At 38.9% G+C, this 14,386-nt stretch overlaps 1 protein-coding gene across 1 annotated transcript; it reads right to left on the bottom strand.

Moving 5' to 3' along the window:
- Positions 1-231: 231 nt before the first annotated feature.
- Smp_079490 (putative eukaryotic translation initiation factor 4b/4h) lies at positions 232-5,929 on the bottom strand. The gene is made up of 5 exons (XM_018798148.1): positions 5,825-5,929; positions 5,583-5,791; positions 5,369-5,543; positions 2,468-2,574; positions 232-1,383 (listed from the first exon to the last, which is right to left on the bottom strand). The coding sequence occupies exons 1-5, from the start codon at positions 5,894-5,896 to the stop codon at positions 1,065-1,067; spliced, it is 882 nt and encodes a 293-aa protein (XP_018653119.1). The 5' UTR covers positions 5,897-5,929; the 3' UTR covers positions 232-1,064.
- Between the last annotated feature and the right edge of the window lie 8,457 nt (positions 5,930-14,386).

Below are 14,386 nucleotides of genomic sequence, written 5' to 3' on the forward strand. Positions count from 1 at the left end.
TCTGGTGCTTCCTTGTACCGATATTTATGTGTTTAAATAAATAATAATTAAGTTCATTTGTAACAAAACCCTGAGGAAATTTTGAGGACTATTACTTGGTAATAAACCCACACGTCGAACCACGCAAGCACTTCTGAATAAACAATGACATCGAAATTATTTATTTTAGGATGAGTTTCTTGCGGGACGATAGAAATCAGAATTACTGTAAATATTATTTTGGAACGTCCAATACTATTTGAGATATCCATATTTTCCGATTAAAACAGATTTTTCGTTGCATTCATTTAAGCAAGCTTGATATAATAACACGAACGCATGAAGTTCATTTACCTTTAAGGGTATTTATTTAGTAAAATTCATGTACTTGGTCCCGGTTTACAATTTTTGCGTTAGGTGTAGTGATGCTACCCAACTGCTCGAAACCAAACTATGTAAAGCGAAATCCGATCTTTCAGTCTAATGGTTAAATCGAATGTTCTAGGCACTGGGCCACCACTTTACACCGAAACAAAGAACTGTGTCTTACACTGTACAGGACTGAACGTGTAAATAAACATCCCTTAAGTGATAAGTTGATCAGTTATCTTATTAGATCAACCTTTTAGTTAGACTACTAACCCCTTTTTTAAATGGAATACTCCATTTGTAATGAAAGCCCAGTTGATTATCGCAAGACAAAAGCACGACATGTTTATTGTCTAAACAAGTGTTCGGCATTCGTGCAAATCTGTGAGTCAATCACAGGAGCTATCTTCCTGTGACACCTGTTTCCTAACATAGGAAGTACAATCGTATCTCCATATCAGTGCATGGACAAAGCCAAACTTAAAGTGAAAAAAGTAGCGACAAAATAGTAAAAACACGGGAAAGTTAACGATACAACTTTACAAAATGTGTTGATAGAAAAACCCTAGGCTGCGTTTTTAATTGTAAGGTGTTCGCATTTAAAAGATCCGAGTGGATACAAAGGAGAAAATGAAGTATTGTGTCACTCAGGCTGATACATGGTATTTTTTAAACACTTAGAAATAATGTATGTGGAACATTAGAATACAGAGAGTTTAAAGATTAGTAGAAAAGACACTAGTTTGGTCAGTCGCAGTTAGTCGCTGTTCAACTTCACGGCTTTTACTAGCCGTATCTACTGGTCGAGCCTCACCAAAAACTTTTGAATTTCGTCCAGATAGTTCATTTAAATCTCGTGGTGCAGAGCGAGGAAGTAAATTAAGTTTTGGTCGCTCTCCTGGTACACCTGGTTTAAGGTTAGGCTCCAAAGACAGCTGACTTTGACTTAGACATGTTAACCTAGATGAACCGAAGGTGCTTGTACGACTGACGAAACCTCTCTTCCAAATTGATTCAACATCTTCACCATAATCTCTAGATGTACAAACAATAATACTAAAAATTAGTGAAGTATGCTCAAAATAGCGGACGTTTCTTCTTTAGATATATAAGTGGTAATCGATATGATGAGAAGGGAACGGCTAAATTGACTAGGGAGGAATTGTGATGAGAAAATATAAAACGAATAGCTATGAAAGTGCAGTTATCTCTGGAAATCTCTTGTCATAAAGATTTACTAATATATCAGTTGCGATGTAGATATGGGGCATCGTTTTCTCTGCCCTTTAGAAACGCGTTAGAAATTCCAACCAACCTGTACTTTTTTCACATTGCTGCGGTAAGAATCATTATTTCGGTTTAATTAGGTGGTTATAAGAAAGTTATAACCCGAGGCAGGTGTGCAGCAGCTCAAGTTGTCACACTATTTAGGGTCATAAACAATCCTAACCATAAAGTTACTTCCCTACATTGTTTAGATACAATGTTTATCGAAACAATTGTTTTGAGCCTACTTACAGCTAATTTAGCTTGGATTGTTTCTAACACTTTAGAACGTACTCACAGTCTCATATCGAAGTCCACAACCTTGTTGATCCTCGTCTCTCTAAAAGAGATATCTATCAAGCCAATTACAGAGACAGACAACCGATTGTATTGTCAATTACTACATTTTTATACGGTTGTCTCTGATTTTCATGTGGAAAAGTCTTGATAATTAAATAGGTTGTCAGATTGTCCGAAATGTATGATACAAATGTGTCACATTTTTTCAGATCAACTGTCTTCCCATTACACTTATAGAAGTTACAAAAAGAGACTAGCCGTTTTACATCGACTCATTGTGTGTTCAAGAAAAGATATCACTTAGCTTTATTTGCCTGGACCTTAGTTCGCATAAACACCTTGTAGGTATAATAGCAAGGTTTTATGTTGATTATCTCCAGTCACCCAAGAAGGTCAATCTGACTTCATCTAATTCATCGATCATATCACGGTTTTCGTCAACAAAATTTTTTAGTAGGCAGTAAACGTTAAGTAAAGTAACTGGTCACAGCGATAAAATAATTAATTACATCTAAACTAAAAACAGTATTTCATTGACTATATTATCACATACCGGAGAGCAGCAGGTCTGTAGACACCTCGCTGGCGCTCAAAACCTATTTCACTACGGCGCATTCCAGAACAATAATTCTTCTCACGTACGAATCCACCTCGCTCAGACTATAACAGAAAGAAAACATAAAATAACGAGTCAGTTTTTTGACAATGAAGCAGTCTTATTTTCGAATGTATAGAAACTAGTTAATAACGAGAAGACATTGAGTAGCATTCTGATAGTTTGTTTAGTACCACCTGAATATACAGGTTCACCCGATTTGACTGAAAAGCATTAGTAGGAGACTTAAGGTTATGAATAAAATGCTCACAAGGTACTTATCTGTCACGGTGAATATTTAATATAGTGTACAAGAAAGTTCAGTCAGTCGCAACGTAAAACCTGGTAAGTGTGTACATCGATCCAATTTGCCATACCTTATTGGCACAGCAAGATAAACTAGTGCAATAAAGACAAACAAACAGTGAAGAATCAAGAAGCCTAGAACCTGCACCATCGCAAGTGATTTTGAGCCATACCATTCATGTCTCTGAAAAGAACCGGTGAGACTTTCAAGTGAAGCGGTCGATGCGCTCAACTACCTCACTCCCTATGATTAATTCAGGAGCCGCGAGAAATAATTCTCGGAGTGACATTTTGCATTTGGATGGGGAGAACCTCACGCCAAAGATGCTTGCGTTGTTGCTTCAGGTGGCAAAAAGACTAGTTTGTCAGCGTCTTCATAAAACGGAACTACATCATCTGGTAGAAGATCTATTCCCGGAAAGTCAGACGATGGAAGTGTTATTCCTAAAGCATGTCTATGACAAAATTAAATAAAAATGGGTAAGTTGGACAACCCTGACGAACACCACTTGCAGTAACCAATCCCAATGAAAGTTCTCCACAAACGCCGACTCGGCCAATACAAAACTGTTCAAGTAGAGCTTCTAAAGGGTTAGTGTACTTTCTTGGTACGTCTTTCAATGACAGACACCACCACAAAACCTCACGATCAACGGGGTTGAACGTCGACTCAATGTCAAAGGACACGACTGTAGTCGGACATCGGAAGATATGTCTGTGTACCACGACCAGATGGACTGTGAATATTTGGTCTATACATCTATTTCCAGGTCTGAAACCACCCTTGTTTTCTCGGACTTTCTCCTCATGAGCTCTGATTAGACTTCGAAGTACTATTGAGAATTATATTTCAGACACTATACCAGTCAAACTGATTCCTCTGAGATTGTCGCAAATCAGTCGGTCAGTTATAAATTAGGAGCAGGCAGATATACGCATTGGTCTGAGTAGCCACACCTCATTAGCACAATAAGACGAACACCGAATTCATAGACGCAGTTACTTCAATGGTAGCAATATATAAAATATATATATATGGGTATAGTGTAGGAGGAAAGAATTATTTGGTAGAAAGAGAGTGTATGCACCTACCCTATTGTGATCGATTCTGAGCCATGTCACCCAGTCACGCGGACCCCAACCCAGTAGTTTTTATCTACCAACATGGCTCAGACTAGAAGTTAGTGGCTTTATGGACTGATGCCACGTCTTGGTCTGGCCCCCCTTACTTTCTTCCGAACATACCCAACACTAGTCAGCATTGCGCGTCGTGGTAGTCGATGTTCAGGTATACGTAACACGTGGCCCAACCATCTCAGTCGATGAAGATTTACAACCTCGTCAACTGATTTGCCGTCATTCCCTAATACCCTGCGTCTAACCTCACTATTACTTACCCCGTGATCCCAGTAGATGTGAGCAATGTTTCTGAGACATCTGTAACCAAATACTCGTAACCTTTGAGTATCTTATACTCTTGATGGCTACGTTTCGCAACCGTAAAATAGAACAGAACGAACTACCGCACAGTATGCTCGTCCCTTAGTTGATAGACAGATATCTCGCCTTCTCTATAGGTGGCGTAAGTTGGCAAAAGTCTACTCTATACAAGTCAAACTGATTTCTCCGTTGGCTCTACTACTAGTTCGTCATAAACTTGACATAAGCAAAAATGTAGTACTTGAATAAGATCACCGTTAAATTGTCTTACCTGCAGTTACCTTAAGGTTAACAGTCGCTTACATCAAATTGAAGCTGTTAGGGCAAGATATGGCAGAGAGTGCATAATGTCAAGTCTTTCTTAGCGACCGATTTCCCATGAGATTCGTAAAACGATTTAAAAGAAATTCGGGAAATTAATATTACAGTTTACCTTACGGAAACTAAGAAATGTTATTGTCTAGAAACATGTAAAATTGAAACGAATAGTGTGACAATCTAGCGAGAACGCTACCAAATCTTGAATTTGAAAAAAATGTTGGTACTAAGTGTTGGGAACACCAAGGCAGGAAATTTGAAAAGCCCAGTAGACTACGGTAAACTAGACTTACCTTCCAGTGAAGATTTTGCAGGACCTTAGCACAAAATACTTTACTTGCAACAACTAAACTTTAATTGAGTTGATGATTCGCACACAGTAGTACACCATAGATGAAAGATAACACTCCAACAGTACTATGTACTTATAATGCCGACAAAAATGCCAAGTCAGTTTCCAGTTGCAGTGTTGACTGAAAAACGTTTTTATTTTATGGAAGCTCGATGAAGTCTTAGATTAAAACAGAGTTAGTGCTACCAACTTGTGAATACATTTTACAAATCTCAGTGATCTACGTCTAAATAGGAACTTTAAGTTACAACTTACACAGTCAAAAATGGTGAGTAATCTTATGACAGTCAAGTTTACAGACATAGTCGTCCGAACTAATGTATCATTTAACTTAGAACTCGTGTATGTAAATAAAGCCAGTACCAACTGTGTGAAGAAATCGTGATCAAAACTGAACAGTATAGAGCCATGAGAAATCCCACTGTAACAGTAACAAAGCTTACATTATTTGGAGCAGCAATGCGGACATTGACTTGTCGACCAGCCAGAGATGAATCAGAGCGCTCAAGAGCTTTTGCTAAGTCATCTCGACTTGCAAAGTCAACAAAACAGAAACCACGAGACCCACCATCCCCACTGACAATATTAATGTTTGTAACCTTGAGCGGGGAGAAAAAACTGGGAAGTTAATACGACGTGAGATAAAAAAAAAGTTACTCTGCGACATTTTGTTCTGTAGCTGAATACGCTACATTGTAAACAAATGCCCTGAAAGGCTTTTCTACAGGTAACTTCGCCAGTTCGCTCTCAACTGAAGATGTCGATGTGAATGTTGGCAATTTTGCTCTAATTTTCTGAAGTTCTTCAGCCTTTTCAGACGATAAATTGAGCTCTGCTAGGTTGTCTGTTGGGTCCATTTCAGCTATCTAGATGGTATTTTAGGGCAAAGGCTCACATACTGTGTTGCTCGAATACACAATGTCAACATCCACGCTCTGGTTGAAACGATTTTTCTTCGATTTCTTGCCCATCTTTGTTAAACAAGAGGTCACATGTACCGCTCAAAGCGATCCGGAAAGCCCGCGTCAGGATACTGAGTGCTCCCTCAATTTACATTTCACTGAGGTATCCAAAAAAGTTTTTGTTAATTGTTACAACGCTTTAATTTAAATTTATAAAACTCATTCGTTACCTATGGACATACTGAATGAAAACAGTGGACTTCTGCTAATCCTGTCAGTCAGTTTCTGTTTCCGTTTGTAAAAGACAGGAGGCTTGATGGTCTGTGTTACTCCTGGCGATGATAGTGCCTTAGTTGATCCAACCTTCTTTTGGAAGAGTCGACAGATGGAGCCCCAACCATGTGCTAAAGTAATGAATTCCACCCGTTGATGATTCGATGGGAAAGTAGATAGTCAGCTGACAAGTAATTCGTTCTGGGCTTGTGAACTTCTTCCGAGTGTCCTTGTAAATTTTCCGTTTTGGAAGACAAGGAAAATGAGGGCATTTCAGGTGCAAATTTATCACTGGGCAATTTGAAAACTGCAATCAAGTCGCCTCTGTTTCTTTGATATGACAACGGAATAGGTTTAGCTTGGCCAATCTATCATCATACGGGAGCTTCGATATTCCGCGAATCAGCTTGGTTCATGTTCTCTGAACCCTTTGCAAAAGCTCACCGTCTTTTTTAAAGCAGTAGCTAGCCACTCGTATGCAGTACTCAAGTTTAGGATGCAGGAATACTGTATACAAAGTCGAAAACGTTTTAGCGTCGATATGACTAAAAGCCCTGCTTCTTGACTACAGGGTTCTAAAACCTTTGGCGGCTATTCCACGGCAGTATGAAGCACTCTTTAAGTTGTAGATGGCTGTCAAGTCGCGATTGCCTATGATCACCACTACAATAAGATTAAGTGCCAGATATCGACTTGGATCCCTCGGTAAACAAAAGCCAGTAGGCAGTTGACTGTCGCAATAAGATATATTTGTTGGCGATCTCGTGGTACCGAAATAATACTGAGACGTGCCAAAGAATACAGGCAAAACGGCGGAGCGTAAATGCTCTCGTGCAAGCAAGATGGACCACGGAAGGAAAAAGGCTTTTGGTACAGTTAAACAAACAAGTAAAGTAAAACAATCATTGGTACAATTGGTCATAATAATAAATGGTATAAGTGTACCAATCGCGTTCTCGTCATAAAAGTAGGTCACTGAAAAGTCTGGGCGAACGACGACCACTAGGTCATCGTGTGTCTGGACAACAGGAAGCTCAGTGTTACTCATCATGTTTGTGTCTGTACCTTGATAACCGATATGCATCACAATACACTTGGAAGTATTTGTCGACAACTGCCAGGTTTGAGACCATTCAGACAATTTCTTCTGATCATTTTGGAGCTCCAAGTTATCACGCTTGCTACTTATCGCTCTCCATATCTTAACCTCGTCAGCATGTAGCAAGACCGATGATGATAAAAGACGAGGAAGGTCATTTACATACAAGAGGAATAACACTGGCTCCTAAACTGTACTCGGGAGGACTTCAATAAAGACAGTTTCCCAGCTAGATAACTTTGAGTTCACCCGTACTCTGTTGTTGCTCAACTAGGAAGTCATTTATCCATATTAATAGATTGCCTCCAACCCTCACATTTTCTATCTTATATGGCAGCTGGCTGTGCGGAACTTTTTCAAAAGTTTTGCTTGGGTCAATTTAGGTTACTTCTATAAGTAACTTTTGGTCTTTGATATTGCACCAGCCTTTTGATCCACTAATAAGTTTGTGAGACAGGAATAACCCATTCAAAAACCATGTTGCTTTTCAGAAAAGACTCGGTTTTCATCGAGGTACTTAAACAGATCCTTTCGAACAATCTTTTCCAACGTCTTTACAACCACGCTAATTAGGCTAATGGGTCAGTAGTGCTCAGCTTTATGTTTTGTACCTGTTTTGAAGACAGGACTTACTATGGCGTTTTTTCCATTTTTTTGGTAATCGACCCTGGGTTACGGATAGATTGAAACGTATACTTAACGGGCTCTCAACGACGTTAACTGGTTCCTTTGGTAACCTAGGGTGCAATTCATCGGGTCTCATGAATTTACCGGACCAAAGACATCGAGTTCTTCAATGGTCACGTTGCCCAGCCTGTGTGTGGGGATTTGTATGGACTGACGGGAAGGGCGTTTCAACGGTTTATACATTGCTAAAGTAGTTTGAGAATACTTGAGCTTTACACAGTCGTCCTCCACTAATGATGAAGCACTACTGCGAACTTACTGAACCATTGTGGAGAGTTTCTCGGCCCCTTGGTGTATTCCAAGAGATATGAGGTACGGTAACGTTTAAGTATAAATTTCAAAATACGCCAGTATCGCGTTTACAGTTCCAGAAAAATATCCATCGGAAAAATTAAATATTATATTCTGTGGCCTTGTGGATGCCTAGTTAATGTGTGGCTTGATGAGACCGCCCTTCAGAGAGCAGCGAATTATCGATTGAAACAGTGACACACAAAACCGTACGAGCAGTCCAGAGTACTTATTGGTCCTACGATCTGCCTAGCCCAGCCAGTTAAGTCCAAAACATCAATAACAGCCTCTGTGGTATGAATCATTATTCACAAACATACTGGGTTTATACACCAACCAAACAGACCACATCGTACCATAAAACAGAAAATAAAATTTGTACAATATTTAGTCAAATGTGGCTGTGAATAGGGGGAAATTAATCAATAAACTGATGATACCCCAAGAATCGTATAATAATAGTTCAAAGGTCAAAATAAAGCTAACGATAAGAGGAACACGAATGTGATTAGGTTAGTTACCTAACAATTATATAATAGGAAATATACATATTACATTGGTCCACAAATAGTCCTCAAAAGCTACCATTCAAAATTCTCTTCGGGATAGAACAAAATCCTACAGCTGTCTTACTCGTTGTAACAACTTATAAGCAGTATTCATACCGTTTTATAATATACAAAGTTTATAAGCAACGTTCGTTTCCTACGCTGAATAAATTATAACAGAAAATATTGTACTTAATTTGTTTAACTTAACACAAAACGAACCAACTTTTTTAATTAGAGTGGGCCTAATAATCCAAACACTCTCTGTAACAGAATGAATTCTGTCTCTTTCGATAATACAGTCATCTTATCTTGAATTTCTATCCCCGTTTTCAGACCTTATTTTAGTGAACTCACTATTGCCGGGTTCAGCGATTGCTCATTATTCCACCTTGGCTTTATGGTGAAAATGTATGATGTTCACTTGATTCATCCCAAAAGAACTTGGATGCCACTTTACTGAATATATTTCTGTTCATTTATTAATAATGAAAGTTTTATTTAGTAACCAATTTTCACAGTACAGTACAACAGTTTCAGCCAGAAAAACGTTTCATAGTATTGTAGATGGCGTGGAGTCTTGATGGACCATAATAACCACTACAATGAGATTACACGCCCAGAACGGACTTGGTCCCTTTGATAACTCGCAAACCAGAAGGCTGTAACTGGTCCAGATAGAGTATATTTATTGGCAATTTCGTGGTATGGAATGAATACTGAGACGTACCAAAGATTACAGGCAATAAGAGCAGAGCGTAAGAAAGTTCGAACCAACAAGATGAAGAGTGGAACGAGAAGTGACTTTAAACAAGTACAGTAAAACAATCGCTGGTACAATTGGTTATAATAATGATCGTTTCTATTATACCAATCGCGTTCTTGTCGGAAAGAAGCAGGTCACTACAGTATAGTGACGGAACCTCACTGCTGAAAAATTGTGCTTCTTCAACATACTTTCTTATTATTCGGCAGGACAACAAATATCTGTGAATTACATTGTGATCTTGTGTCACTGAAGTATAACGGTTAACTTTGAAATAATCAAGAAAACACACTATAATACGTTAATGAATCGAGGGAACTGGTTACCTGAAATTCAGAATATCTTCTTAGATCGTTTTCTGCGTTTAGACTGAAATTATGTGCTACGAAAATATTATCCGATGATGACATCAAACGCGCCTCGGCCTACATGAAAAAATAGGTTCTTGCAATGACACATACGTCATTTGGTCAGCTTGATTGAGCGTTTTTCAAATTCCCTTCTGAAGTCAAGTAATGTCCACAAAACCCTCAATATAAAAGAATTATAAACGGAAGTTGGAATAGACAAACCTGTGTTTTAGTAAAGTATTTGGTTGTTGTGACTGGCATATATATATATCAGTGAAGATCAGTACCTTGAAAGTATGTCACATCGGCAGATTATAAAAATCACAAATTTAGAAAAACAGACTTTATTTACACACATTCGTTCGTCGCTATCTTACATGCGGAGACAAAAAGTGATTTTCACTACCAACGATTTCAAGAAGAGGAGAAACCATTAGACGGAAAACAGTTAAAGAGGAAGTGACGATCTAAAACTCACGTAAAAAACAAAGCCAGAATGAAATTCAAAACCTTGAAGTACTGGTTCGTCCATTTAGTCATAGTATGGGATTGATGAACAATGCGTATGCACCATTCCGAAATGTGCGATTCCAACCTAAAACCTTCGGTCTCACACGCAAACACTCAACATGTAGTCCACCGAGTAGGCATCCGACGGTGTTGGTGTTCAACATTATTCAATCCATAATCTCGTGCGACCCCTCATCCATCGTATGAGATAGATAACTGTTACACAACCCCATAAACACGAGTGTCTGTACTCAATCCCCAAAACTTCAGTCGACGAGACAGTTATTTCCAGCGGAGTAGGTCTATAATGACATTAAAAAGCGGTGGAGATAGCGAACAGCCATTATGACACCACTTAAGGTTGCAAAATGAGATCATAGTTTATCACAGGCTCCGACTTGACTGGTAGTGTTCGAGCAAGGTTCATGTACTTCTGAGGTACACCTTTCAATGACAGACGCTGCCACAGAACCTCTCGGTCTGTAGAGTCAAATGCTGCTTGAAAGTCAAGGAAAACCACAGTTGTCGGACGCTGATAAGCATGTCTCCGTTCTAGAACCTGACGGATAGTGAATATGTGATCGATGCAGCCACGACCAGGTCTGAAGCCAGCTATGTTTCTCCCGTGTTTGCAGTTCACAAGTCTTTGTTAAGCCACCGATAATTATTGAGGCTAGTATATAAGACGCTATATTAGTTGAACTTATCTCTTTATGATTGTCACAGGATGATTTAGACCCATTCTTATGCATTGGGACAATCAGTGATTGCGACCAGTCAGATGGGATTTCTTCCAGTTTTCAGATGTTGGCTGCAATATTAGTCAACCCAGTTACTAAAACTGGACGACCACTCATAAGGTCTTTTGGAATTAGTACATTTGTACCTGTGGCTACATATCATGACAGTAACATTGCATGCACATGTCACCCTCAGCGGTTCTTGATGAACAGATAAAATAACTGAATGTGTTGCATCTCTAACGTCTCATCCATTCACTAGAAATTTTTACGACGCTTGGAAGATAAGACAAGTGTGCTTCACTATACTATTTTTAGTTGGCTGATGATGCACTAATGTGTTTGGTATTCTTTGAAGTATTTAACCAGGTTTTAAGTGCTTAATGTACATAGCTGACCGTCTTCAAAATAAGCAGATCCACAGATCAATTGGTTGAACTGAGGAGCATAGTTTGTCGGACATCGACAAAGTAACTGCATTTCTCATATAAAAAAGCAGTTGCATTTCATTACGTTTGTATGAACAGCTCACCTCTCGACGTGATCTATGACTGAAAATATTTCAACAGACTTTCACATGAAAAACACAATGCTTACAACTAATGCATATAAATCCATACAATTACTACATGGTCATTACTTGCTTACATCTGTTGGCCCTCGTGGATGAGCATAAGCCGCACACCAGCATTCTCCATCGAACTCTGTTCTGGACAATCATTTCCAGTTGTTTGGAGTCGTCATTCATTCTTTTGATGACTGCTTCCAACTCCCGACGTAGCGTGTTCTTAGGTCTTCCTCTTTTCCATTTCCCTTCAGGATTCCAAGTTAGCGCTTGCCTAATGATGCAGTTTGGTCATTTCCGTTGTGTGTGTCCTATCAACCTCAAACGTATTTTCCTAATTCCCTCTTCATATGGAAGCTGGTTTGTTCTCTCCCACACTAGGCTGTTGCTGATGGTATCCGGCCAATGGAAATTTAGTATTTTGAGTAGACAATTGTTCAGAAATACTAGTGTACTTTTGATGATCGTTGTGATAGTTCTCTAGGTTTCAGTTCCATACAATAGAACTGTCTTGACGTTCGTGCCGAAGATTCTCACTTTGATGTTAGTTGACAGTTGTTTCGAGTACCATATGTTCTTCAACTATGGGAAGGCGGCCCTTACTTTGCCCTCACTCGCCCTTATGTCTGCATCAGATCCTCCTTATTCATCGATGATGCTTCCCAGGTACGTGAAAGATTCCACGTCTTCCAGAGCTTCTCCACCAAGTGTGATTGTGTTGGTATTCTCCGTGTTGTATTTGAGGATCTTGCTTTTTCCCTGATGTATGTTGGGGCCTACTGATACAGAGGCTGCTGCTACACCAGTTGTCTTCATCTGCATTTGTTGCTGTGTGTGGGATAGAAGAGCTAGGTCATATAGGAAGTCCAAATCATCTAGTTGCATCCAGGCTGTCTATTATATTCCGTACTTCCCCCCAGATGTGGAGCTCTTCGTTATCCGGTCGACTACCAGGAGAAAGAGGAAGGGAGAGAGTGAGCAGCCCTGTTTGACACCGGTCTTCACTTGGAACGCATCTGTCAGCTGTCCTCCATATGCGACTTTGCAGTGTAGTCCGTCCTAAGAATTCTGTATGATGTTGACAACCTTTTCAGGTACACCACAGTGTCAAAGGAGATTTTATAAGGTCCTCCTATCCACACTGTCAAACGCCTTCTCATAGTGAAAAACGTTGATGTGTTTTGACGAATCCCGTTCAGTTGATTGTCGCGGCTTGATTTGTGCCCGACCAATGCCTACTAAACCCAGCATGTCGGTCTCAAAGTTGCGCGTCTACTGAATCTTCCATTCGGTTTAACAATGCTCAGCTGAAAACTTTTCTTAGTATTGATGGTAGTTTGATGGCTTTGGAGTTCTAACACATGCTGCGACCTTCCTTTGGAATCTCAATGAGGTTAAAATGTTACCAAATTTAGAAAAATTTATCAGCTGTCCTTTGTACTGTTGTATGTTGTAATTATTGTTTATGTCATCGTTACAGGAGGCCTTTCTATGTCATACAAAAGGACGTGTTAAACGCCTCAGTAACCTCATAAGTTGAGGTTTGTAACTAATTTTTGTGTATTATTCATTAAAGAACAGCTATTTTAGACAAATCGTTGTTTTGTGAAATTCGGTTTTTTTTTCTATCTCAATTAGGTCACTTGAACGCTTCGATAGACTTAACATTAATCAAATTATCCTCCTCGTGTTTTTTCCTAATACTGTGAAAGGATCATCTATATGTTAACAGTAAGATGTTTTTAAGTGGTCAGTTTTCCAGTTTTGCTGGAAAAAAGTATGTCAGGAGAGGTGCCAATGGTGACCCCATAGCTACCCTGTACAACTGTCTTTAGTACTCACTGTGCTATCGAAAAAGGACAATCAACGGGCATCTAAGAATCAACTGTTTTATTGCAGATACGGGAATTAATTTTTCGATGCACTAATGCATTAGTTCACTGAAAACTAAATCCACCATTTCCAGTAGGGGAATGTTAGTGAATAAAGAAGATAGATCTACTGATATCATAAAGCTATTTATGATCGAGAGAATCTTTATATTCTCAACAAACTCAAAGGAGACCTTAAACTGAAGCTTAACAATTCCTATGTCTAATGGTTTAGGAATTCGCACTTGGCACTTCACTACAGTATGATAGATTGAACTATTCATACCTAAAACGAGTCGAAGGGGCAAGCCACTTTTATGTATTTTCGGCAGACCATATACTCTTAGTGTTATCGTTCCTGCCGGTTTAAACGTTTCGAACACTTAGTCTGAAAGAACACCTTGATTTTTAATCTTTTAATGAGTCTAATAATTTTTTTCAATCTTATCTGCCATATCATTCTTCTTTACCAGTTTCTGAAATGTACTTCTATTATTTAAGTGGCCTTTCATCCTGTTTAAATAGTCTTTTTTATCCATAAGCAGTACACCATAACCTTTGCCTGGCTTCGTGATTAACAATTTTTCATCAGTTTTAAGTCTACATAAAGCCTCCTCATGTTTTTTCGTGAAAAGTTCTTTCTAATTATGTCCATTATTTAGGTTCCTAAGGTAACAGTTCACTAGCATTGATTTAGATTTTTGGCATTAGTTTTGATGAAGTTACTAGCTCTACCGTTTGAACATGAAGGACATGAACTATACAGTCATGCAATAAATGCTTTAACTATGAACTTGACATTTAAATATTTTCCATTTCACTTATGGTATTCACATACATCTCTTTTTACTGTTGATTC

This window comes from Schistosoma mansoni, chromosome 6, assembly GCF_000237925.1.
Source record: "Schistosoma mansoni strain Puerto Rico chromosome 6, complete genome".
Taxonomy (NCBI): domain Eukaryota; kingdom Metazoa; phylum Platyhelminthes; class Trematoda; order Strigeidida; family Schistosomatidae; genus Schistosoma; species Schistosoma mansoni.